Source organism: Podarcis gaigeae (genome assembly GCF_964106915.1).
Source record: "Podarcis gaigeae genome assembly, chromosome: 3".
Classification (NCBI taxonomy): Eukaryota; Metazoa; Chordata; class Lepidosauria; order Squamata; family Lacertidae; genus Podarcis; species Podarcis gaigeae.
In genome coordinates, this window is record NC_139680.1 from 70232803 (window position 1) to 70256833 (window position 24031).

The 24031-nt window shown below is 40.6% G+C and overlaps 1 protein-coding gene across 3 annotated transcripts in view; it reads right to left on the bottom strand.

Moving 5' to 3' along the window:
• PRKN (parkin RBR E3 ubiquitin protein ligase) overlaps positions 1 to 24031 on the bottom strand; it is a 612533-nt gene that overhangs the window by 506769 nt on the left and 81733 nt on the right. For all 3 annotated transcript variants that reach the window (XM_083732566.1, XM_083732565.1, XM_083732564.1), the window contains exon 2: positions 1150 to 1313. In XM_083732566.1, coding sequence (XP_083588692.1) covers positions 1150 to 1313 — 164 coding nt within the window. The remainder of the gene's footprint in view (positions 1 to 1149; positions 1314 to 24031) is intronic.

A 24031-nucleotide genomic window follows, 5' to 3' on the forward strand; every position in this document is an offset into this window, starting at 1 on the left:
AGACTGGATTTTTTGGCTTATGAAACTGTAAAGCACCACGTACTGATGGTGTGACGACAGCAGCAGCAGGAACACAATAACGCTGCTAGTAACAGAGCAATTTATCCTCTCTGACAAATTCCAGGTTTCCGAAATGCAACCTCGTTACATGCAATCTTTTGTTCAGATCAAAAGGAAACTCCCAATTGAACAAAGTATCAGACACGCTGGTAACAATGAAGGCAACGGGGAAGATCATAGCTGCAAGGAGCCTTACAAAAATGTATATTCATTCTACACCTGTCCTGTCAAGCTGTTTTCCCTCTCAGTGTAATAATGCTTAGTTCTGATACAGCACTTTGTGCACATTGTGTCAGCGATCCTTACAACAGCCCTGAGAGCCCAGCCAGGATCATTATCCCCATTCTGCAAGAAGGGGAGAGCAGACATTGGCTGAAAGAATAGGGGCTTCCCTAAGGCTACCTTCTTCTCCATTTTACATTTTAACACACCCGTTAGCTAAACCATGAGGATGTGATGAACTCAACAACTTCTACATCTCCCATCCCCTATCAGCTATTTTTTTCTCCCCTTCCTCCCCCCGCAAGTAAATCATCACTTTGGTGCCTTTGGGAGAACCTTACTGGCTCCTGCGATCAGGCCTTCAAAAGGACTCTATTTCATCAGCACGTGCACTTACACACTCTCTCACACAGCAGCAACAGCAGCCTTACAACTATCCTCCAGGGGTCACAATTGGGTTACAAATTTCATATAACGTGATGACTGAGCAGCCTGATTTAGAACAATTTATTCACATCCTTCTTCATTAAGATTCAAATGGAATAAGTAATGTAGAAATTGAACAGATACAGAAAATGTGCATAGCTTGCTCCTGTAGTCAGTAAACATTTATTCACTAAGCAAAGATCTCTTCTCCTCCCCCTCTCATTTTCCTTCTTCCTCCCCTCCCCATCCTTTTGCCTTGCTGTTTTAATGCATAATTAAGAAGGTCAGAATTAATGAAGCAGTGTGGAGTAAAGTTCAAGGAATCCCCAGGCACTATTTATTCTATTAGATCTCAGGAGTGAATGTCAGATTGGCAATGTTAGAGGCAGAAGCAGTTAGGCTGGCAGCATCCCAGAAAGGAAACTACCAAGGGAGACTTACCTGCAGTGTCAAGTCATTCCTGAGCTCCTTCCCTGCAAAAATCACACGCAACTGGTCAGCTGGAACTCCCTGTCGCTTAGCAACCACCTCCTTGAGCTGGAAGATGCTGGTGTCTGAATCAACCTCCACTGGGAAACCATGGCTGGAGTTGAACCTGACAAATACTGACCAAGAACAAGACATATTTTAAATATTTGTGTGTGTGTGTGTGTGTGTGTGTGTGTGTGTGTATGCCTGAATATTTTGAAGTCTGAAGCATCTGAGAATGGCACAAGAAACAACTAAGAAAAATGGACAACGGGCAAAATGGTACTGTAAAATGTTAGTGTGTTTTATCATTTTAAAAGGAGCAACATTGTTATATTGCAGTTTATTATTTTGATAGATAATTCCAAGTAAGACATTCCACCATGTAATTTTATTAGCTAATTAAACATGCATTATGTTTCATATGTCACCCTAAATTACATTTACTATATGGAATGAAATGCAGACTTTATTAGCAATACATACAATAATCACTAATATCAGTTTAGCCTTGCCCTTGGGACAGATCAAAATATATGCTCAGCAAATATATTCTCTCTCTCTCTCTCTCTCTCTCTCTCCAAACAAATGCAAGAAACACATGTGTGCTGTGTGCAAGCTGCTTTTGAAGGAAAGCTTTTAAAATACAGTAATACTGATTCATACACACTGGCCTCCCAGAGATATAATTGTCTAGAAAATAACGATGGAGAGAAAATTGTATATTTTATGCAGAGTCTTAAGTCTTTTTCCAGAGCAGTGTGGTCTTTCTCAGAGTTCACTTAAATAATTGCAATGCATAACTTCTGTTGACATACTTGTGGAATGCCAAAAATTACTCCAAAATTCAGAGCTATGGCAACCAGTCAAATCATACACCAACATTTGGAATGTAAGATACAAACTACCACCATTCACAACTCATGGCTGCTTTTTCATTATTTCAGAAATATAACTTGCATCATTATTATTTATTGAATTTATATGTCACCCTATACCCGGAAGTCTCAGGGCAGTTCACAGAATAAAATCAAAATATAAAACCACAAAATACATAATCAAAGCAAAAACAACAACCCAATAACAGCCCCACGCAAACTGCACATATTAAAAGGGGATAGGGTGTCAATCAAATCAACCATATGAAATCATCATATACTTTGTGACTGATAGTAATCATAAAAAGATATGGGGGCAAACTGGAAAGCCATGTAAACTAACTAGAAAGGCATGGAACCTCTTTTCCTAATCCCTGAGTATTTATTTACATTTACATAATAAATACTCCAGAAACATAGATGTTCACAAAGACACAGGTTCATTCATTTGCACTACCATAATCGCACAACGCCTATCTCTTCTTCCTCACATCTGGTTTCAGTTGCTATCTTTGTACGCTATAAAACATGGGAAAAGATACATGGAAGGGAGATTCACATAGTCCTCAATCTTTTTTTAAAGGGAAATCCAGGATGCACACTCTTTCCTTTGAACTAGAGACAGCAAAAGAGAAGGAAACTGATGGAGGTCATTGTCCTGTCAGGTTCTCCCTACCACCCCACCCCAGGTTTATGAAAGCCCATCCATGGCAGCAGAGATTGATTGGGTATCAATAGAAAATGATGCCAGTAATCTGCTGGATGTAACTAAACCCTGCCTCCACCTCAGGGGCACTCAATATATGGGGTGTAAAGGACTCCAGCCCCCCCAATATTTTGGGGAAGAGGGCTATACCCCCCATTATTTAGGTGGCTGCTACCCCTGCCGCTGCTGAGTGCCCTCCATGCGCCCCAGCCCCAGCCCCTGCTTGGCAGCCAAGGAACCGGGTCAGAGTCGGGGCAAGCAAAGGTGAAGATCACTCTCTGCGTGTCCCACCTCTGGTGGCATCACATGACATGTCACATGGCCCCTGCTCCACCTGACCATTTTATGTCTGTCTGTGCCCCTGCATCACCGTTTTGTGACTGGTTGGCCTCAGTAATATTCATCCATATCAAGCAGGGCCTGGGGTTAGAAAGTTGGAGAACTGACACTGTACTGTTGCTCAAAATTTCTGCTGATATAAATTAGCATACAATTTAAACACCAGGAGGATAGACATTTCTTATGGCAGGCCATAAAGGAATCTGTTGTTAGAGGTTAGCATAAGAAGCACTCCCCCCCCCCCACCCTTGACTTCTGTTGTGAACCATTAAAGGAAGGTTCCTAGAGCAATCTTGAAGATTTTCCGCATCTCAAAGGCAGCTGTCCCTTGTGAGTTCTTCACAGTTCGACCTGCCACTGTCTTCCCTGTGGCAGTCATTAAAAAAAAAAAAAAGTTTACACACCACATCTTTGTCTGTTATCCACCTCATACCCAAATAATAGGATTCCCTTAAGGAACAAACTCTTAAGAAGAGATTTAGAAGCTAAGTCCACCATCCTCCAAAACAGCCTAAGGCCAATTTTGCCATGTTACATTATGTGACATGACCTGTTTGCTGAAAACTGTATATGAAAAACAATGTGTGCTACAAAACTGAGTAGCAATTTCAAGGGGTAAAATATACATTTAAAATACTTAAAATATTGTCCTCATACACATTAGTGATCAGCTCAAGTTATTTTTGAAGCACTACATTATGAATTCATAAAACTAAGCCCTACACCACTATGAAATCCTCAACACTTTTGCTTGGGTTTACTAATACATTAAAAGCATTAGGTTTGGTTTTTTTTTTTTGTTTGCTTGCTTTTTAAAAAGAGTTGAGAATCCAGGATTACATACAGAGGGGATGACTAAGATTCCATGTCCATTACAATAGAATGGCCCCCTCAATCAATTTTTTTTTAGGGGGCCAGGGGCCCCATTGTACAAGCCGAATGTGGAGCCAGGCGGGGGGGTGCGGCATGTATCTGGGGGCGGCCGCAATGGTACCTCTCTCCCCGATGGTGCTGGGGACGGTGCGCTCCTCCCCCCCCCCCCGTTCCTCCACCAGTGAACCAGAGACTAGGATCTAGGATCTTTCCTAATTCTGACTGTGTACACAACCAGCGTGTTAAGGCACGAATGGGGCACAGAGGTCCTATGTTTCAGTTTACGCTTTTGTGCATGTTCATCAACACATGAGTTAACTGAACTCTAGCTCCCATTCACTCTAGGTAAAGGTAAAGGGACCCCTGACCATTAGGTCCAGTTGTGACCGACTCGGGTTGCGGCGCTCATCTTGCTTTATTGGCCGAGGGAGCCGGCGTACAGCTTCCGGGTCATGTGGCCAGCATGACTAAGCTGCTTCTGGTGAACCAGAGCAGTGCACATAAACGCCATTTACCTTCCCGCCGGAGCGGTACCTATTTATCTACTTGCACTTTGACGTGCTTTCGAACTGCTAGGTTGGCAGGAGCTGGGACCGAGCAACGGGAGCTCACCCCGTCGCAGGGATTCGAACCGTGACCTTCTGATCGGCAAGCCCAAGAGGCTCAGTGGTTTAACCCACAGCGCCACCCGCGTCCCGTCCCATTCACTCTATTGAGTGGTAATTGATGGGGTGCATTTGCACTGTGTGTCGCTGTCCTTATCCTCAAATAGCACTTCCCTGCCCTCCCTGACTTCCAGAAACCTGAAGTTCATTGTGGTCAGGCATGCAGGTATTTGTGTGCCTGGCTATTTTAAAGTTAATTTTTGAGATACAAGTTTACCAATATACCAAACCTACACAAATCAGTGGGCTAAAAATAATAATATAAATACATATGTATTGTACCCAGTCCCATCGGTAGTCCACCAAGAAGCACATCATCAACAGAAGTCAAGGATGTGGTGATAGGTGGCACTGAGCAACACGTCACCACACATGAAAAACAAGCCAACAGTCACACAATGCACTTCAGTATGTCCACATTTGGACAGTGTGTAATTTTATGTTGGATTCTTTTTCCCTAACCAGATTATGGAGGTAAAGTACAGGCTGACACTTGGATGAGGACAACACTGCATCAACATTGTAGGAAAATATGCACAAATCTAGTCACCTTTAAAGTGCCAGGTCTATGTGTTCAGCTTCTATCTGTTCACCTTCTTGAACAGAACAGGACTAAGGGGTCTCTCTCCACCCAAGAGTTAAAGATGTCAGTGTATTTTCACTGATGCTAGAACATTCAATAAAAGAGGTATCCAAACATACTAGGGATTATTGCTGAAAAGGACAATGAAACAAAAGCACAATAACACAAAATGCATTGCTTGGCAATGTATCAAAAGATTAAATCTCTACAAGCCTTTATTCCTTGCAAATAAAGACATTGACAAATGAATAGCATTATAATTATTTTAAAAAATCTTTCATACACTTCAAATTAGTAACGCTGTAATACATTTTCAAATTATTCACCACTGTCCTCTCTTTAATTTAATTGTGCTTTCAGCACTGTAGCATAGGTCTTGGTCTTTTTGCTACTCAACAAACCTGGAAAAATTGTTGCTCAGTGATTTAATACCTTTGCAAATATATATATGCTCTCTCTCACACATATACTCACACATCATATTTGCATAACATATAAAACTCCCAGCAGAATATTCATCTTTGCATAATGTTTTCTACCAGCAAACGACAAAGGGAAGGAAGAAAAGCATAATAAATCCTGCTTACATTATTCTAATGTTACTGGGACATTGTAACTTCTTTATTCTGTCAGGAACAGTTACCCTCAGATGTTTAATTCTTTTGGAACAAGCCAAAAAGGTCCATTACATAATGCAAGTAGTCCCCTCTCATAGAACAATGGTTTCAAGATTGGATTAAAAATTATATAAGAAAAAAGGCGCCCACTGTCATGCCAACTGCTAAGGTTATTGTAGGATGGGGTACAGAATAGAAAGCTGACAAAGTACCTTCTGATATTTTATAGAAGGGGTCTATTGCATGGGTCCCAATTTTGTTTGAAAAACAATAAACATTGATTTAAAACAAACTGACCTGCAAGACTGTTTCCTCATACAATGTCCACTTCCCAACCATAGCCACCTGCCCTTACCAATGGGGGTAGGTAAGGAGGTAGGTACAATCAGGAGCTTAAAGTGAGCTCCCTATTGTTCCATTGCAACTGGGGCTGCCAGTCAGATGACTGGCACGGTCAGCTCTACTGGGACTACACAAAGCTGCACTATGGAGTTCTTGAGCAGAAACTCGCTCACGCAGATGAGGCAGATCATGGCCAGTGCCAATCAATTGATCGGCACTGTCAGCCAGTCCCGCTTTGTCAATCTGCAGGCACAGCTGGGGTTCAAAAGGCAAATGGACAATTCCCCATTGCAGCCAATCAGTATGGAGGTGGCCGTCTGAATGCAAGCCACACCTTCAAACAGGCTTCAAAGGCTCTTGCTGAGAGTCACTTTGCACTTTGACAGGTGGGTAGAATAACACACCTGTTAATGTTGATTTATAGGTGGGGGGGCCAGGACTTAAGGCTCTGGCCCACCAACTGGCTCCAGCTCCCCACCTGTTTTATGGACCAACCACCAAATCCTAATTTATTTATTTTTTGGAAGCTCTTCATACGGTAAGACTTACTTCCAAGTAAATGTGTTTATAACTACGGCCTGGGAATAAGTAGAATTGCACTCAGTGGACTGTATTTCTGAGTAAATAAACACAGGACTGTACTGCAATTAATTTACTCTACCTTGGTGTGTACAAGCAGCAGCATACACTATCAAATAGCTCATTATAAATATAAGTGGTCTTAATATTTCAGCAGCCTTAACATTTGGAATGTCTTTTCAAGGAGTTGATAATTATTTGCCTGAAAAATGTGACATTTCTAGATTTGTGGGTAGCATAGCCAGACAAATAGCGCAAGTCAGCTATGAACAACCGAGCAATTAAGAACAATAGCATTAAACTTTTCTGACAATACTACGACTGCAAAAGAGTAGATGTGCTTACAAGTTTAAGATGAAAGGATAACCATTCTTAGAATAGGTCCTATGCTCAGTTCCTCCTTGAACACTTCCTATGGGCATTTAGCTGGCAACTTTGAGAACACAATGCTGGTGTAAATGGGCTACTGGCCTGATCCAATCATGAATCAGAATTAAATAGCAACTAATATTGTCTAAGATTTCTAAACGGAATGTTTAAAAAGTAGGTTCAAGGGGTGACAATGAATGTTTTGTTCATGTTTAAGTCGGTATTTGTTTTGTGGAAAAGAAATATAGAACAGTGGTTCTTTTAAAAGTTATTTTGATAAGCTAACAATATACAGTGGACGCTTGGGTTGCGAACGTGATCCATGCGGGATGCATGTTCACAACCCGCAGCTCTGTGTGTGTGCACGTGCGGGGGGTGATTCGGCGGTCCATAATCTGAAAAAACACTACCTGGAGCATCTGTAACCCTAGGTATGACTGTAAGTGATTACAGCTATGAAACCATAATGTGAATAATAATAATAATAATAATAATAATAATAATAATAATAATAATAGTTAATTCATACATCTAAGAACTAAATTGTTTTGTCCCATTATATTTTGTCCCCCCCTGCATTTCTCCTTCCCTATAATCAATCAAAACATGCATATGGAAATGACTTAATTCGGTCTTCATATACACTTCCACTAACAAAGCCAAGACTATGTTCTGACTGGCATTCAGGCTAAGTAGGTTTATGGGCTTGATTGCTGGGGTTTGGTGTGTTCATTTGGAATGGGAGAACTGCCTGAACATCTGCCTTCAGTACAGATGGTGTGAAGCTACCCTATAGACTTTCTGTGCCTGGAAGTCTTACTCTGTTCACCGAAGGGGCTATGATCATGTGGAGGTGATTTTCACCCAATTCCCACTTCTTCTGCAGCCTCCTGGACCAGCTTCTGCACTGCTCCCAAAGGTTCTTCAACTCAACCAGACTTTCAGAATGTGCATAAAGGAAATCAACTCCTCTCATTCTTTGAGCATAATTCTGTTCACAGGATCTGTAGCTCACAAGATCTCAAATCTAAGTATGTAGAATTTAAGGAATGCCAGTGGCATTGGAAAAAAAAGTGCACTGTGATATGCCCTAATTTTATTTCCACACCACTTTTTATGCTTCTTTATAATGTAAGGGAATAAAGCCACACTCTGCTAGTTTCTGAATTAAGGCAACAACCATGACCACACCAAGGGTGAGGGAGACCGACTGCTGAGAAGTCACTGACTTCAAAACACTAGGAATTCAAAAAGGGGGAGAATGGGTGAAAAGGACATCTCAAGGTCACTTTCACCAAGTAAAGCCAACCTGAGATAGTGGGTATAAACTGTTTAGTATTCAGAGATTCACTGTATGTTACAGGGGATATGTAATAAAAGATATGTCATGTCATGTCAGTGTGTTCAGTGATTCCGCACACTTGTTCTAATTCACTGACTTCTGTTTGCAGGGAAATTCTGGATGTGATGAAATCACACTTCTCATTACTAAATGTTATTGAGGAGACACAGATCTCTAATAGTCAGTTTTCCAGGCTAACCTCTTAGTTCAGTCTCTGCCCAGACAGTTGATGTCTTGTAATATCACTGTAAAAAAGGTTTGTAAACAAGATCAACAGCAACCAACCCATGACTGTTGTGGAGAAACAGCTAGTCGAGGCACCTCTTTGTCTGATGTGTTCTTTTGCTGCTAACTAGTAGTGATGCCGTTTAAACACACATGATTAAGCTGATTCTCTCAAAATGGGTTTGAGTGGGCCAGACCCCCACAGAACTCTGTACTGTTGATAGCTTTGAACATTCAGAAAAAAAGGCAGAGCATAGAACCTTTAGAACATGAGTCACCTTGACAGGAGGTTGAATAGAGAACTCTGAAGCAAGCACAATTGTACAACTTGGAGCAGTCCTAACAGCCAAGTTTTCTTTGCTGAGGACTCCACCACTTTAACTGCATTCTTCAGAAACAGTGCCTGAAAGGTTTACAGTGGTGTCTTCAATGTGGAAGAATAAAATATAATAGTATTATATCTTGTTTGCAAATCCAATATGTTTATCTGTGTGAGCAGATCAACTCAATTCAGCATAGACTAGGACCACTTATGCCGCTGTTACAGAATACGGTTGCTTACCAGCACTGGTATGAAGAAGCCTCACACAGGAACTGGAATCTACATAGCTAAAAGCTACTGTCTTAGTACGGTGTCATACTGCCTAATGAGCTACTGTCTCTTTTGTTGCCCTTCTCACCCTTGCCAGCATGGCTTCCTTCATCTACATTATTCCCATAACCTCACAAAGTGTTTTCTTTTGTCCATCCCATCAGGACTTGCCTTTGGCATGAAATCTAAAAGGTGCCCCATGCAAGCCCTGCTTGCAGAGGAACGATCAGGAGAGAACTTGAAGGCTCTCAATTGTTCCTTTGCAGCTTTGGCTTTATCCACCTCATACTTGGCATCACACATAAGGTGGTATAGCTTGTGAAGAACGACCTTGTGAGTCAAAATAGGTCAGAGGATGGGTCTAATTTGGCCCACAATCCAACATTCTCCAAGCCTGTCTTAAGTGATGGTGAATTCTGAACAAGAGGCAATTTTTTAAGGATACTGAGATCCACATATAGGGTACCATGGGTAGTTTGAGAAAAGAAGCAACACAGTTATGCCCTTCCATGAACTTTATTTGCTAGGAAGGAGCAGTCTGGGTTCTCTTTATTTCAAATGAAAGCAAACATAGTACCTAATAAACCTATAAACAACCAAACATATGCACTGGCCTTCCAAGGGCCTGAAAGGAAAAGAACCATGAAATACAACTGAAGTCAACATGTATTTGCATAGCTTAAAAATGCATTTGCAAAAAAGAAGAAAGGAAATAAAATCCAAACGTAAGCAAGCTTTTCCAATTCATCAACACAAAAAAATAGTATGTCAAACAATCTTAATTTCCTTGAATAAATTACCATGTCATTAAATACTGTATAGCTATGTCAGCAGCTCCACTTTATAAATCTAAATTTTATGGGGGTATAATTCAAGTTTCTAAATATCCCAACGCTCATGATTTAACATGCACAGAACTTTGCAATGTAAAAGAAACTATATTTGATGGATAACAAGTTTGAAGGTTCAAATAATTTTGTATTAACTTATAAAGATCCAGATGTATCCTTGATATTCATATTAAAATGGTACGGTCTGGTCAGACGAGCTGCTGTTCATCTATCCACCAAGTGAGTATACTCAAGTCTGCAAGTGGACTTACTCAGTTCAACTGATCTATTTCTCTATCTATAATCATCCAGTGTGCATGGCACTTTACACAATAATGTAAAGAAAAGACTTAGTTTCTATTGGCAGTGAGGCTCTGGGGCACTATAGTCTGTCACAGTCATCTAGGTAATGCAACTGCATTAGTCAGTTGCCATCACCAGATAGCCATACAAAACTCTTGTGCATAAAAACTAAACTAAACTCTTGTGCATCACAGGTGTGCATGAGTATGCATGTAACTGAGAGAGCCTAAAAGTGCTCCACTCATGACAAAGCAGGCTTTGGGGGCACAAACCTACATATCTAAGTGATGATGTAAGAGGGAGAAAACATAGAAACATGGATTTGAGGTATGTGTGTGACAGATTCCTACACTCTCTATTTGACACTTCATTGAAGCATCCTCCTAAAAAGCAAATACCTTTTGAAAAGCTGGACCACAGCCTGTGGTGTTTCTGAAATTGCTCACCTCAGATGTATGAAAGAAGTGTGCCCCCATAGACCCTTTGGGTTTGATGGCTCTAATAAGTTCATGTCATGACTGTGAAAGTTGTTCCCTTTACCAGCATGTCCTTGTCTTTCAATATCAGACCTTTTTTTTTTAAAGAGTACGAATAAACGTCGCTGCCTTTGTTAAACAAGCATCTGAGGAGCCTTTGGGCAGATCACCTAGATGAGCACAGCAAGCATTACCATGAGTCTCTTGGGTCATAATCTATGAACAAAGACAGGATGAAACAAAACTCTGAGAGCTTTTAAGGTCCATTAGAAGACAAATTGGCTTTTTAATTAATACTAAGCACAAACAGATCATGACAACATTATGTATATCTCTGTGAAAGGGATTATGTAAATAGCATGCATTTGCGAAATTGTTAACTATGCCATTTGTATTTATTCAGCACAGAAGTCTTCTAAGGTCTATCCCGTAAATACCACAGCCTTCCAAAACAATAATTCCTTTTGTAATAAAGGGCTGCCCATAAGCAAACTTTTTGAGTTGTTTTCAGCATACAAATATTCAACTCAGAGCAAATAAATTATGCATATTTTAATACAACAAACTTTGCAGGAAGCATTGAATTGATCCTTGACCAGTGTGGTTAGTAACTATGATCTTAGATGGCGGAAACCTAGATTCAAGTATTTAAGTACAAAGCTCAATAGGCGAGTCTTGAGTAAGTGGCTGTCTGTTTGTGAAGCTAAGGCCTGGTCTACATTGCCACTATGTTGCTCTGGGCAACGTGGATCTTATACCCAAGCGACTCAAAGATAAGCTGTATGCTTTCTTCTACTTACTGCCACATAACTCAAAGGTATGGAACCTCAGGCCTGTGGGTCCTCCAGATCTCTCTGTCCAGCCTTCAGGACTCACTCTAATCATGTCATCTCCTCGGGCCACACCCCTAACTGGCCCTGCTCCATAACCTCCTTGAGTGCTTTTGCATGGCAGTAATGTGTCTTTGAGCAGTGGTAATGTCTCTTACTTATATTGATGGAGGATAGAGAAATGTGGGTTATAAACCTCTGGATTTTGCATGGGTACAATGCAAAAAGGTAAGAGTCACATTCATTGTCGTGCCCACTTTTGCCTCTGGCTCTGTCCATCACTGACATGTGGGCCCCATAAAACTACCCAGAAGGGAATTCAGCCTGCTTGACAAAATTTATCACAACATCAAGAACACTGCTCAGTTCTTTATGTTAGCTGGAGGAGGAAGGAGGATACAATTTTGTTTTATTGTACTGTGAAATTGCTTCAAGATGCTTCTTAGGAAGCTCTTCATAAATGAAATAAATAACAAGAATATATAATACAGAACAAAAATCAGCCATTTCCAGGAAAATCCAGTCTGATTTTCCTCCCAAATTTTTGCCTTGAGGTTTTGTCCATTCCTACTCTAGAGCAAAAAACCACATCTAGCCACCAAGTGCGCCAGTAATGGAAAACTGTAGAAAGAAAATAGCCGAGGCACTAACCTGACCCATTAGGACTTCCATTTAAAGCTGAGTGAAGTGCTTCTTGTATACTGTACATAATTAGTATGATCAGTTGGGACAGTTTGTAAAACCATTTGGGACCTCTCTAGATGAAATGCACTAAATTAATGTCAAGTCATTATCACCATTACTCAATAGATGGAGCCTTATTTGCTGAGTTCAAAATGGAGTGAGCCACAGAAAGAAATATGGAAGAAGCTGCATAACATGATTAAAATATGCCTTCTAAAAATCCATTTCCTCTCAATAAACACAATTCAAAATGCTAATTTGATAATAGGGGGGAGGATTGCTTAAGGATATCAATTTCTTGGTGATACAGAGAAGGTCAAAAAGTCAGATCTACATTGCAACTGGAGGAGTACATGTTTGTATATTGGTTATGCCAGGTCCCAACACATTTGATGGTTTAATTATGAGTTAACAAGTTTCTGAACTGTCTTCTCAGATTTTTCCCTCCGCTGCCCCTCTACCATGCCCTACTGTTTTCTTGCTCCTCATACAGAAAGCTGTAAATCTTGAGATCAGAAGAAATGAAAAAGGACTGCCCCTCTCCGCAGATCCATGGAAAATGTGGATAAACATTGCCATAAGCAGAATGAAAACCAGTTCATGAAGCAGAGCAAATCTATCTTCAGATTTTCCACACACCAGGCAAGTTCGGATTTTGTAAAGAAAAGTATACAATGGCACTGGAATACAGTGAAGCGCTCCTGGGTGGAGTGGAATTAATGGGCACATAAGAAGTATAAAATCCACATTAAGCTATGGTATGGATGAGCCCACAGATCATCCCTTGTTATCAAGTTCAAAACAAATTTGGTATCGATACATGAAGTTGAAAGCACCAAACTGTCCACAGAATTACAATTTATGTGCAAAAGTATAGGGACATCTTTCAGGATTTGGGCCCTCAGTCAGAGGGTCCAATCAACTATATTGAGCATGGGAAATTCTCAAATAATTGAGAAGAGTGAGGATATTTTCTTTTAAAAAATAAATAAATAAAATGCAGGAACATTCTAACATTGTAAGATTTAGAGAAACATGTGCTACTTTTTCAGTCTGCCATGATAAAACTAACTAGAATACAGAGTATCTATTGACTCACTATAATAAAAATGTCATTGAGAAATTCATCAAGTCTGTATTAAAATTCAAGTTATGACGCAGATGAAAGAACAAAAATTGGGTGTCCCTTTAGATGATATTTGGATAACATGGAACACCAGCTAGAGTTATCAAAATAGAGAACCATTGGTGCCATCCCCATGCAAGTGGCTGCATTGAATTCTATGAAACTACAAATCAGTGCACGTCTCTCACAAAAAAACCCAATGGACTGCCTCCCTATTTTTGAAAAATATAGTGAGGAGCAATGTATCAATGAGAATATTTCAGCAGGAATCTAAAACTTTCTGCTCATAAATACGAGAATGCAAAGACAACCTAATTAGAATTTACATGGCTGTTAAGTAAACTTGCAGTCTGACATCTTTTGTACTGTTCTCTTAGGACAGCAATTCAAAGGAAATAAAAGTCTTAAAACACTAATCAATGAGGGAAGCCTTTTGTAAGATTACTTGTAAAGATTTCTGGGTCATGCGCTTTTAATCCAAGATTATTGCTCGTTTCCTCAACTTGACAGGTTTATCTGAATAAGAAACACTTTGTGGTAGAAAAATTCATGCTTTTATGCTCAATAACAGTTTTATGCTGGAAGCACTGCCAGGTTGTAAACAGCATCTCCAATATTTTCTTTTTTCCTTTTTTAGGCACCAGAAGAAAAACTACAAAAGCATAACCTTTTCATTGTCAACGCAAGACCTAATGGTTTATCATGCATGACATGAGTCACTCTTTAGGATGCATAAAATTGCATTTTCTAGATGCTTTTAGTTAAAATTGATTTATCATTGCGCCAAGGCCTTTAAAAAACAGAAGCACACAGAGTCCCTGCCTGAGAAAAAAACTTATGTCCCATTCACCGTCCAGCCTGTACAGTCCATCACTGCTTGTCTAGACAGACAGAATGAAAGCCTCTTCATAACCAAAAATAAAGACTGGTGCATCAAGCTTATAAAAATTAAAAACCACACTGCATTAATTATAAATCATAAAAATATGTTGCGACATTAATGTTAATGAAAATGTTATTATTATCACTAGAGTTTGGCAGAAGAATAATGCATGCATGCTCACACACATATGGCTGTGTCCCTGTTACAAAAATACATGAATAATATAATTCAGTGCTCAGTGATCACACTTTGCTGTAGGTTAAAAAAAAGCCACAATAATTATGTTCATTACTGTGATGGGTTAGTTCAAGTCCAGTTAAAGCTGTAAATCCGCCTTGCGGCTTTTCGTTTTATACAAGAGAGAAAGCTTGCAATAAGCATAAGGAGAAATCCCAGATTGGCTTCTGATTTCTTTCCCCAATGCAGAGCTATTTTTGGTCCCTGAAAAACCTCAGAGTAAGTGTATTAGAATAATTTAGTAATATATAGTTTCATGTGCTAAATTATTTCCCAGTTGTGTGAGTTTACAAGTATAAAAATTATAGTAAAAGATATACTGCTGGATATTAAGCGGTACAGTTTACTTGGCATTCTTTTCCTACATTTCAGTGGTGAAAATAAGGACACTCCTGAACATGTCTGGTGGGGGTTGGAGATGTGTGTGGGAGCCTAGTCTGGGCCCAAAGCTATTCAGACTCAAACAACAACTTGGCAAGCAAAACTGCACGCAAGCAGGTAGTGAAAAAAGCAAATGAAGAAAGCCACAGACATCAAGGCAAAACAAATACATAATACATCCATTGCAACCATCTTTGGCTATAGAAGAAAAACCCTGACAAAATACACACATCATATTGTTAAGGAATTATGCATTTATATAATTTCAGTTTTAGAGTGCAATGTTCTCAGTTTTCAAGCTAAGGGACACAGGGAGTGCATTCATGGCAAATGATTCTTAAGTCGAAATAACAGTTAAGTGATAATAAACACTTTGAATGAAGAAGTAAGGTTTCTCTTCTTTATGTGTCTGCCAGCTTCTCTTCACAAAAACAAGTTGTTGCTTTCACATCTCCCCTCCAATCTTATTTGTTTTCGGCAAGCTATCCAGTTTAGCTGCCTGCCTACCTTCTGAACATACTCCTCTGATGAGCTGCACAGTACAGCTTCAGTGGGACAAATTTGACAGGCGAGAAGGGCTGCCCAGCTGTCAATACATACCAGGTGGGGACGACAATCACACAGAGAATGTCTTTTCCAGAGAGGCTCACAGGTACCAACTTTAATATTTAATATTCTGTTTTCTGATACATGGAATCTTCTTTTCTTTTCTTTTCACAGGCCTTGGAAATGTTTAATAGATATATTATCCCTGCTTGGCTCTGGTTTTGTCTTTCTTTCACGTCTATATTCCCCTATCAACTAGGAAGACGCATTAATCTAGGCCGTAATCTCGGCCCTCTGCTTGCAGACATGCATGGACTCCTGAAAGCTGCTCTTGAAGGTCAACTCCCTAGGGTGACATGTGATGAGGCACAAGAAGCCGCAGCTGGAAGGGGGCAATTGGAAAGTCATCTGCGTATACACAGAAGTTGTCAGTTCCTGTGCATGGAGCTTTTGAGATATAAGGCCAATGGAAGAGAGAGACTGCTGGATCAGGCTAATGACCCATCTAGTCCAGCTTTCAGTGGTCACCCAGATGCCTGTGGAAAGCCTACAAGCAGGACCCAAGCGCAAGAACACTCTCCCCTCCTGGGATTTCTAGCAACTGGTATTCAGAAGCATAACTGCTTGTTATTGTTATTGATAACAATCATAATTACATTTCTTAGTCACCGTTCTCAAATATGACGTAATAATATAAATATATAAGTAAACTCTAATATACATGCCATCTAATGCCTGAGAGTAGAGGAAAGTTTAACTTTGCACCAATAAGATAATAACGTCAGCACCAGGCAGACATCACTGGGAGAGTGTTCCGTAAACGAGGGCCACAACCTATAAAACCCTGTGCCTTGTCATCCCTCTCCAAACCTCCCTTGACCCTGATATTCACAACGTGAGCATACATTCAAGTGAAACTTAAAAGGACTACAATATGGTACAGTTCTCTATACATCAAGCTAAGCCCCCAGAAGTCAAAAGGAGCAAAGCAAGGCAAAACTAAAAGGTAAAGAAATGGCAGGAAAGGGATAGGGCATGAGAAAAAACAAATCTCTCTTATAAAATTACATTTGTTTAAGTATCAGAAGCAATATAAAACTGGGTGACAAATTACAAACACGTGTTTGTATCTAAGCTTGGCAGTTTCCAGAACAGGGCAGAATGAAACTTAAGCAACAATAGGCTATTTGGGATTCTTCCTTTTGGTGTTTACTATGGCATCAATGCTCTTCACACAAGCAAGTTTTTCACACTGTCTGCATGACATTGTTGACATAAAATGCCAGCCTGCATTCCCCAATGCAATTTAATTCAGATTTATCGTTTCTGGGGGAAAATTGTTAAATTTTAAAATCCGTTTGCAAAATCTCAATGACCTGTTTGCAAAACAAGTTCTTATCTGAAAGCCTGTATGAAATTTAATCAATGAATAATAAAAGCACCCTTAGTCCAAAAACAAAAATCCACATGAAAAGGGAATTAATAATGTATTATATCTCCAGTCAAACTGATAAAAACAAATAGTGGCGTAAACTGTGTAACAGAGGTTCTTTCAACATGTTTAAAGTATAAAGAGCACAGGATTACATTAAGACATCTCTTCTTGCTATCTTATTACAAGGAAATAGCCAGAAGCAGGATTCAAGGCAGCAGGTGAGTTCCAGTAGAACATAAAACATATTGCCTGCTTTAAAAAATGAGAATGGAGGAATTATAGATATCTAGCTTCAACTTCTGTCCCCAAGAGATTTTTGGAACAAGTGATAAAAATGAGGATCTGTAAGCATTTTAGTACAAAGTGGCCACGCTAGCAGTCATGGATTTGTTTATAAACCAAAACAATTTAACAATTTCTCTTTGGTAGCAAGATTCCCAAGAAGAGTCTTGGGAATAGTCATTCCCATCACCTTAGAAACACGGGTGCCAGCACTCATATGAAGACTAGGTGAAATGTGCAACACTATAAAGACAATAGAATCATAGAGTTGTAGAGTTGGAAGGTATCAGGGGGGTCATCTAGTCCAGCTCCCTGCAATCTGTTGCCCACAAGCCTGAAATTAAGAGTCCCAGGCTCTACCAACTGAGCTTTCCTTTAACATAAACGGTGCCCACATCCCAGTTTGGGGCAGTTGGTCAAATAAACTGATTTGAACAATTCAACATGGGAACAGAGGAAGGAAGTAGGCGAAGATAAAGATGCTCTTCTCCCTTTTCATTCTCCAGAACAGTCAACAAAATATAGAACCTTTTGCTAACCTTAGAGCTGGTAGAGGTACCATTTCCGGTTTAAGGAAAGGGGTGATAAGAGACTTCAGTGGCAGGGTGCAATATTCACAGCAAGGTTCAAAGGTTTACTTTAGGAAATATTCAAGACCAAGTGTCAAAAGTGACACACTTTAAAAACATTTTTATGGCTACCTTTTTTGTATACCACAGCAATGAATGTCCCTAAGAAATAATCACATGTAATATGATGCCCTTTCGACAGGCCATCCCTGTGGAGCATATGCAGTAACAGCCTTAAGAGCAGGGTACATTCTTTTTGGTCTTTTGCTGCCACTCTTTCCTGCATTCTTCCCATTGTTTATATTCCTATTCTTCACCGCCATGGATTCCTTTAACATTCAATACCTGCATACCAGCTCAACTCCTTCCCTTCAAATCTTTAATTAAGTCTTTGGGCCGATCAAAGGAACATATTAGATATAGGAGGATTACAGGGACGGGGTTCTCAATAAGAGCATTTGGAAATTCCTGCTGTGACCTGCCAGCACAAGGACTTCTGTTGTGCAATGGGACTTTGCCCTCCCTTCTCCCCCTGAGTGTGCCCCACACATTTCCCAAATCAACACCAGAGGGTAGGGGGAAACCCTAGAACATTTTTTCTGGGGGGTGCACAGGGCAAAGAGGGGGAGAACATTCCATTGTGCAAGCAGATATCTTTGAGCTGACAGGTAGTGCTACATTGAACTCCACTCAGATTATTGTAATAACCAAACCCTGAATTACCCACCTACCACCTTAAAAGGCGGAATCAATTACACACTGGGGTTTTCTGTGTATTTTGCCCTTAAGATAACAATTAGATGGAAATAAATAACTTACAATTCTTTGCAGGTCTGTAATCAATAAGATGTAAAGCTGTTTGCTCTTTCCTTGCTGGTATCCCAGAGTCACTAAGTGTTTCACTCCTAGTATGAGCAATGTTCTCATTCACCTTTTGTTTTTTAGAACATAAAAAGGGACCTTCTGGATCAGACCCATCTATTTCACTATCCTTTTCTCACAGTGACCAGTGAGATGCTTGAAAGAAGTCTGCAAGCTGGACCTGAGTGCAACAGCACTATTATTGGTCCACGGACTCTGACACTGAATGAAGTACACAACCATCATGGCTAGTAACCAGCGGTAGCCCTGGCCTTCATGAATTTGTATCAACTCCTTCTTAAGCCATCCAAGTTGGTGGCCATCATAACAAGGTGTGGAAGCGAATTTCATGTTTTAATTGTGCTTTTAACTGGAATCAAAGTTTGAAGATCAGAACTACATGCAGAACTACACTATATAGCCCCAAATTAAATGATAATGATAAATCACTCAATTTCAAAGAATGCATTTAGGCAAAACAGAGCTACAACTAAACAGTGTTTCTTGTTTAGTTGTTTTGTAAGTATGTTCCACATAAAACCCATCAGTCTCTTTCAAACTGGGGGGAAAAATCAAATAAAAATCAAATGGATTTACAGCAATTATTGTTGCATGGAGAAAATATTTCACATAGGAAACCAGTACAAAACAATTTTATGGGTAGTCTGTTGGAGGCAAAGGTTTTTAAGTCTAATTTTGTTCCCACCTACTCAGTTCAATGGAATGGCAGTTCTTAATGTTTTCCCTGGAGCACAATTTAAATGTCAGCGAGATTAAAAATGTGTTTTAAAGTAAATGGTGTGCAGAGAAAGGGGACTTAGAATCTGTCTCATCATATTGTGGGATACATGATACTGAGAAACCCGTGGGATTTTCATAAGTCTTAAAGATAGTCTGTAAGAACCTCCAAAGTGAAGTAATGTTGCCTTTACCTGATTTTCACTTGATATTACTACACACAAGGCTGAATAGTCGCTACCAGGTAAGCCCCAGTAAGCCTGAGGGATCTGAGGACTTAGGAAAGGAATCCTGAGGTAACAGTCCTGCTATAAACAAGTCTGGGAATCAGAAATTCCATGTACTCCCCAATTATTAAAAATAACAGCACAGCACTGGAAGGGATGTGACAGAACCAAATGGCGGACGTGCAACATAGCAGCCCACTACAGCTCACTTTTTGTTGCCAGTTCCTACACTGGGAAACTGGGGGCACCACTTTGGTGTGTTGGAACAAAAAGGTTGACCTGGTCAAACCCTTCTTCAGGCAAATCCAACCAACCTCAAGCAGCAGAATTTCCTCTTATGAAAAACAGGATCCGCCTATAATGCAATCAAGGTGGACAGCAGCCCTTGGACAAATAAGACAATACGTTTTATACCACACTTCCTAGAAACCAACTAAAAACCACACTGCCTGAAGCATTATCAGGCCCAGAGCTTCAAATGAATTTTTAAGTGCTTAGCGTGGAGGAAAGCTCAGCCTCCCAGTACAACTTCCTGCAATAGCATCTTAAGACCTGTAATGAAGGTACACTGTTATGGTATCACACCTGGTAAGCTATATTGCAATCAACTAACCACCACTTCAGTGGTCCATTTTATTTCCTTATTTGGTTGAAATGTTTGAGAGTTATACTGAGTATAGTGAAGTCGCCAAAAATGACACAACCTGTATCTTTCTGGGGTTTTTCGAACAAAATGTGCTTAAGCTTCAGTATTGCTCCTACCCCATGTCGCCACTGTTTAAGACATAACATGAAGCACTAAGTTTTCAAACATTACTAAAACTAAGTAACCATAACTGCTCTGTGGAGGCCAGGGCTCTGGGAGGAATGTTATAAGGGGGCACTAAGTTTATTTAGGGCCCCTTCCCTTCTCTATTAGTCATTCTGTTTTTACCCACTACCGTGCCATGAGCTGTAGCCTGTAAGGTCAAAAAAGGTATGAATAGTTGTTTGGAAAATATTCTGTATTTTTTGGTGTATAAGACAATGTTTTTGCTTTTAAAAATTAGACCAAAATTGGGTGTTGTCTTATACATGGCTAGTGAATGCAGAGGGGGGATGTGCGATTAATGGCAGCAGCAAGCAGGAGATTGGCAGCAGCAATTGGCGGCTGCAACAAGGCCTGCTGGCGATTGGCTGTGGCTGTGGCAATTGGGCAGGCGATTGGCAGCTGTGGCAAGGTGGGCAGGTGATTGGTGGCTGTGGCTGTGGCAAGTGGGTGGGTGGGTGGGCAGTTGGTGGCTGTGAGGCGATCAGCAGTGGCGGGCAGGCAGGTGAGCAATTGGCGGAAGTGACCTCCCCCCCCCCAAAAAAAAGCTAAACAACTTAATTTCTTAATTTGGGGTTAAAAAAAATAGAGGTCGTCTTATACATGGGGGTGTCTTATACACAGAAGAATATGGTAATTTTACCAGATGTAATCAGTTCCTCATCTGTTTATGATAATAATGGTGGCAATGAGCTGCTTTGCACTACTCTGCTGGAAGACGGGCCGCTGTCAGTGTGGACACCTGCTGCCCCTTCAGTAGGCAGAGCGTCTGACCCACAGGAGAGGCAAGGCAAGGCAAGCCCACCTTCTTCCCTTTCCCACTAGTGCTATCTTTCGCTGGGACTTCAGTACCACCTGTCTGGATTGCCTGGGAGAAGTAGGCAGACGCACATTAGAAGAAAAGGAAGTGGGCAGGGGAGGAAGTGTCATGGTGTTTTATGTAGGCTTACACAAAATGTAAATGCTGGTCTTCACACAATATACCGTATATACTCGAGTATAAGCCGACCCGAATATAAGCCGAGTCACCTAATTTTACCACAAAAAACTGGGGAAACTTATTGTCTCGAGTGTAAGCCGGTTCACCACACCACAAACCTCCTGGTGGATCGGAGTGTGTGTGTGCGCGCGCACACAGCAGAGGGGCCTTCTCTGTCCCTCCTCCAGCCCCTCTCATCCCCCTGCCCACCTAGGGTACTGCTGAGAGGCAGAGGATGGTGGCGGCGGAGGAAGAACAAGCAGCCCAAAAGGGCTGCTTTCAGGCTGCTCGTTCCTCCGCCGCCGACAGCCACCAACAAGGACCCTTGCTTGAGTATAAGCATGGGGGGGGGGGCCTTTTTCAGCATAAAAAATGTGCTGAAAATGTCGGCTTATACTCGAGTATATACAATATGTAAACATTTTCTGAGGTTCCAGGAAATCTCTGGTTCCCAGGTCCCCTTTTGACCTTGAGCAGGGGTTTGATGTACCCTCTGCACCTCAACTCTCGTGGGTTCTGGTGGAGACTGTCAGTGTGATTTCATGCTTGTTATATACTGAAGTTCTCACCCTGGGCCAGCAGGGGGATACTGTAGATAGTTATGCAAATGAAGGATCGAAAGTGACGTTCAGTGATTGGATAGTTTGTATGCAAATGAAGGATCGAAAGTGACGTTCAGTGATTGGATAGTTTTAGAAAGTTGTTACAGTAACAAGGTACTGGAGCTCTATATAAGCAGGCTGACTGAGGCCTTCAGTTCAGTTCTGTTCCAGCTTACGAATAAAGAGCTGCTTTGGAAGAACCGCTGTGTTGTCTGATATGTTCACCCACAACCTAACAATGCTGATGCATCAAGTCTAAGTACCAAAACATTAAACTTCATTGTCACCCTTATACAGCTTTGGATGGACAGATTCAGTTAGAGTCCACTGATAGGGAGCCAGTATCTGACTCGGCTCCTATATAATAAAGGAGTCTTAATTTAAGGTACTGTCAAACAATGCTCTCCAATAAAATGTATGCAAACATAAACATACATATAATCATATTTGTTACGCTGCTGTAGTGTTCCTCCTCAAAAGCAGAAACAATTAACACCTCTATGGACCCCCCCCCCTTGTTCCACTCTCATCCCTTCCACAATTAGGAGTAGCTTTCACAATTATGTGTTTAGCAGCCACCATCTACCATATGCCCAAGTATTCTAGACTCTTGCTTGTTCTCTCCAGACAGTGCAGCCATCTAAGATTCCTCACCAACTTTCAAAACATAAGCCCAGCCATCTGCCTGCCAACTCGATGCAGATGCCTTTGCAGACTAGTATCACCAACCAGCACTTTGAAATACATCACAAAGTTCAAACAAAATTAGAAAAGTGCCTATTGAATGCTACGAAATGCATATGCTGTTCATTCTCCAAGAAGATTATAGTTTTGTCTCGTTCGTGTGAGGTTTCATGCAAAGCATGCATTCATAAGACACTTGTGCAGCTTTTTCCCACACTTAATCCATTTGCAGAGCAGTTAACAGTCAATGAGGTTAGAGCAGTCAGTTCGTGGGGCATGTCTGGCAATTTCAGTTTAACCTACCAGACCTTGCTGAATTGGATATAATGCATCCAGACAAGAAGAAGACGAAGACGAAGACGAAGACGAAGACGAAGAAGAAGAAGAAGAAGAAGAAGAAGAAGAAGAAGAAGAAGAATTCATGGAGGAAGGCTATCAACAGCTAGCATGATGTCAGTGACCAGAACGGTTGGAGCATTTGACAGGGCCCACTGCCAATCAACAGGGAGTTCCTTCTTACTTCCACACCTCCTTGCTACCACCCACTCTTTCACCCTAGATCTTATGCTGGCTTGGCTGTTGCTGTAAAACAGAGCAGAGAACTGAATACCTGTAATGAGAAACCAGGCAAAATACCCCTGAATGATGTATTGTTTATATATAAGAATGCAAAGGGAAAAGTGAGATAGAATTGTGAGATTCTACATAACAACTTCAACTTGCAGAGGAATAGATCTGACAGTAATCTAGACATTCCATTTTTCTGCATGTGACAGAATGATCAAACATTTGTTTGTAATGGTTATTTATCAGATGTTATTTCATGAAAAGTTAGGAAAGGTTTAAAGGTTTATATCTTTATTGTATATGAATGATGCTCTTAGAAAACCAATATCATAAGTTAAGCTTCTTTTCCGGATGCTGTATTTATGGATTACTGGGGGTGGAGAAACTTGCATGTGATTTCTTTTTCTGCCTTTGTATGCACATCTCGGGGATTAATTACTTGGTCCTTTATTTGACAAATTTCTAATGTTTCTGTCAATCAGAAAAAATTATTTGTTTTAAATGAGTAGAAGTTTAAAAGTTACACATTTCCCTAGCTGCAGCATCCTATCACACTGGAATTGCAACCTCTCAAAAGAAGCTGAAATTACGGTACCCTATTTTGTCCTTATAATAATTCTATGAAGCAGGTGAAGCTGCAGGTTATAGGTGGTCACCCAGTGATCTTCATCACTGATTTAAACTCAAGCTTCCTGAT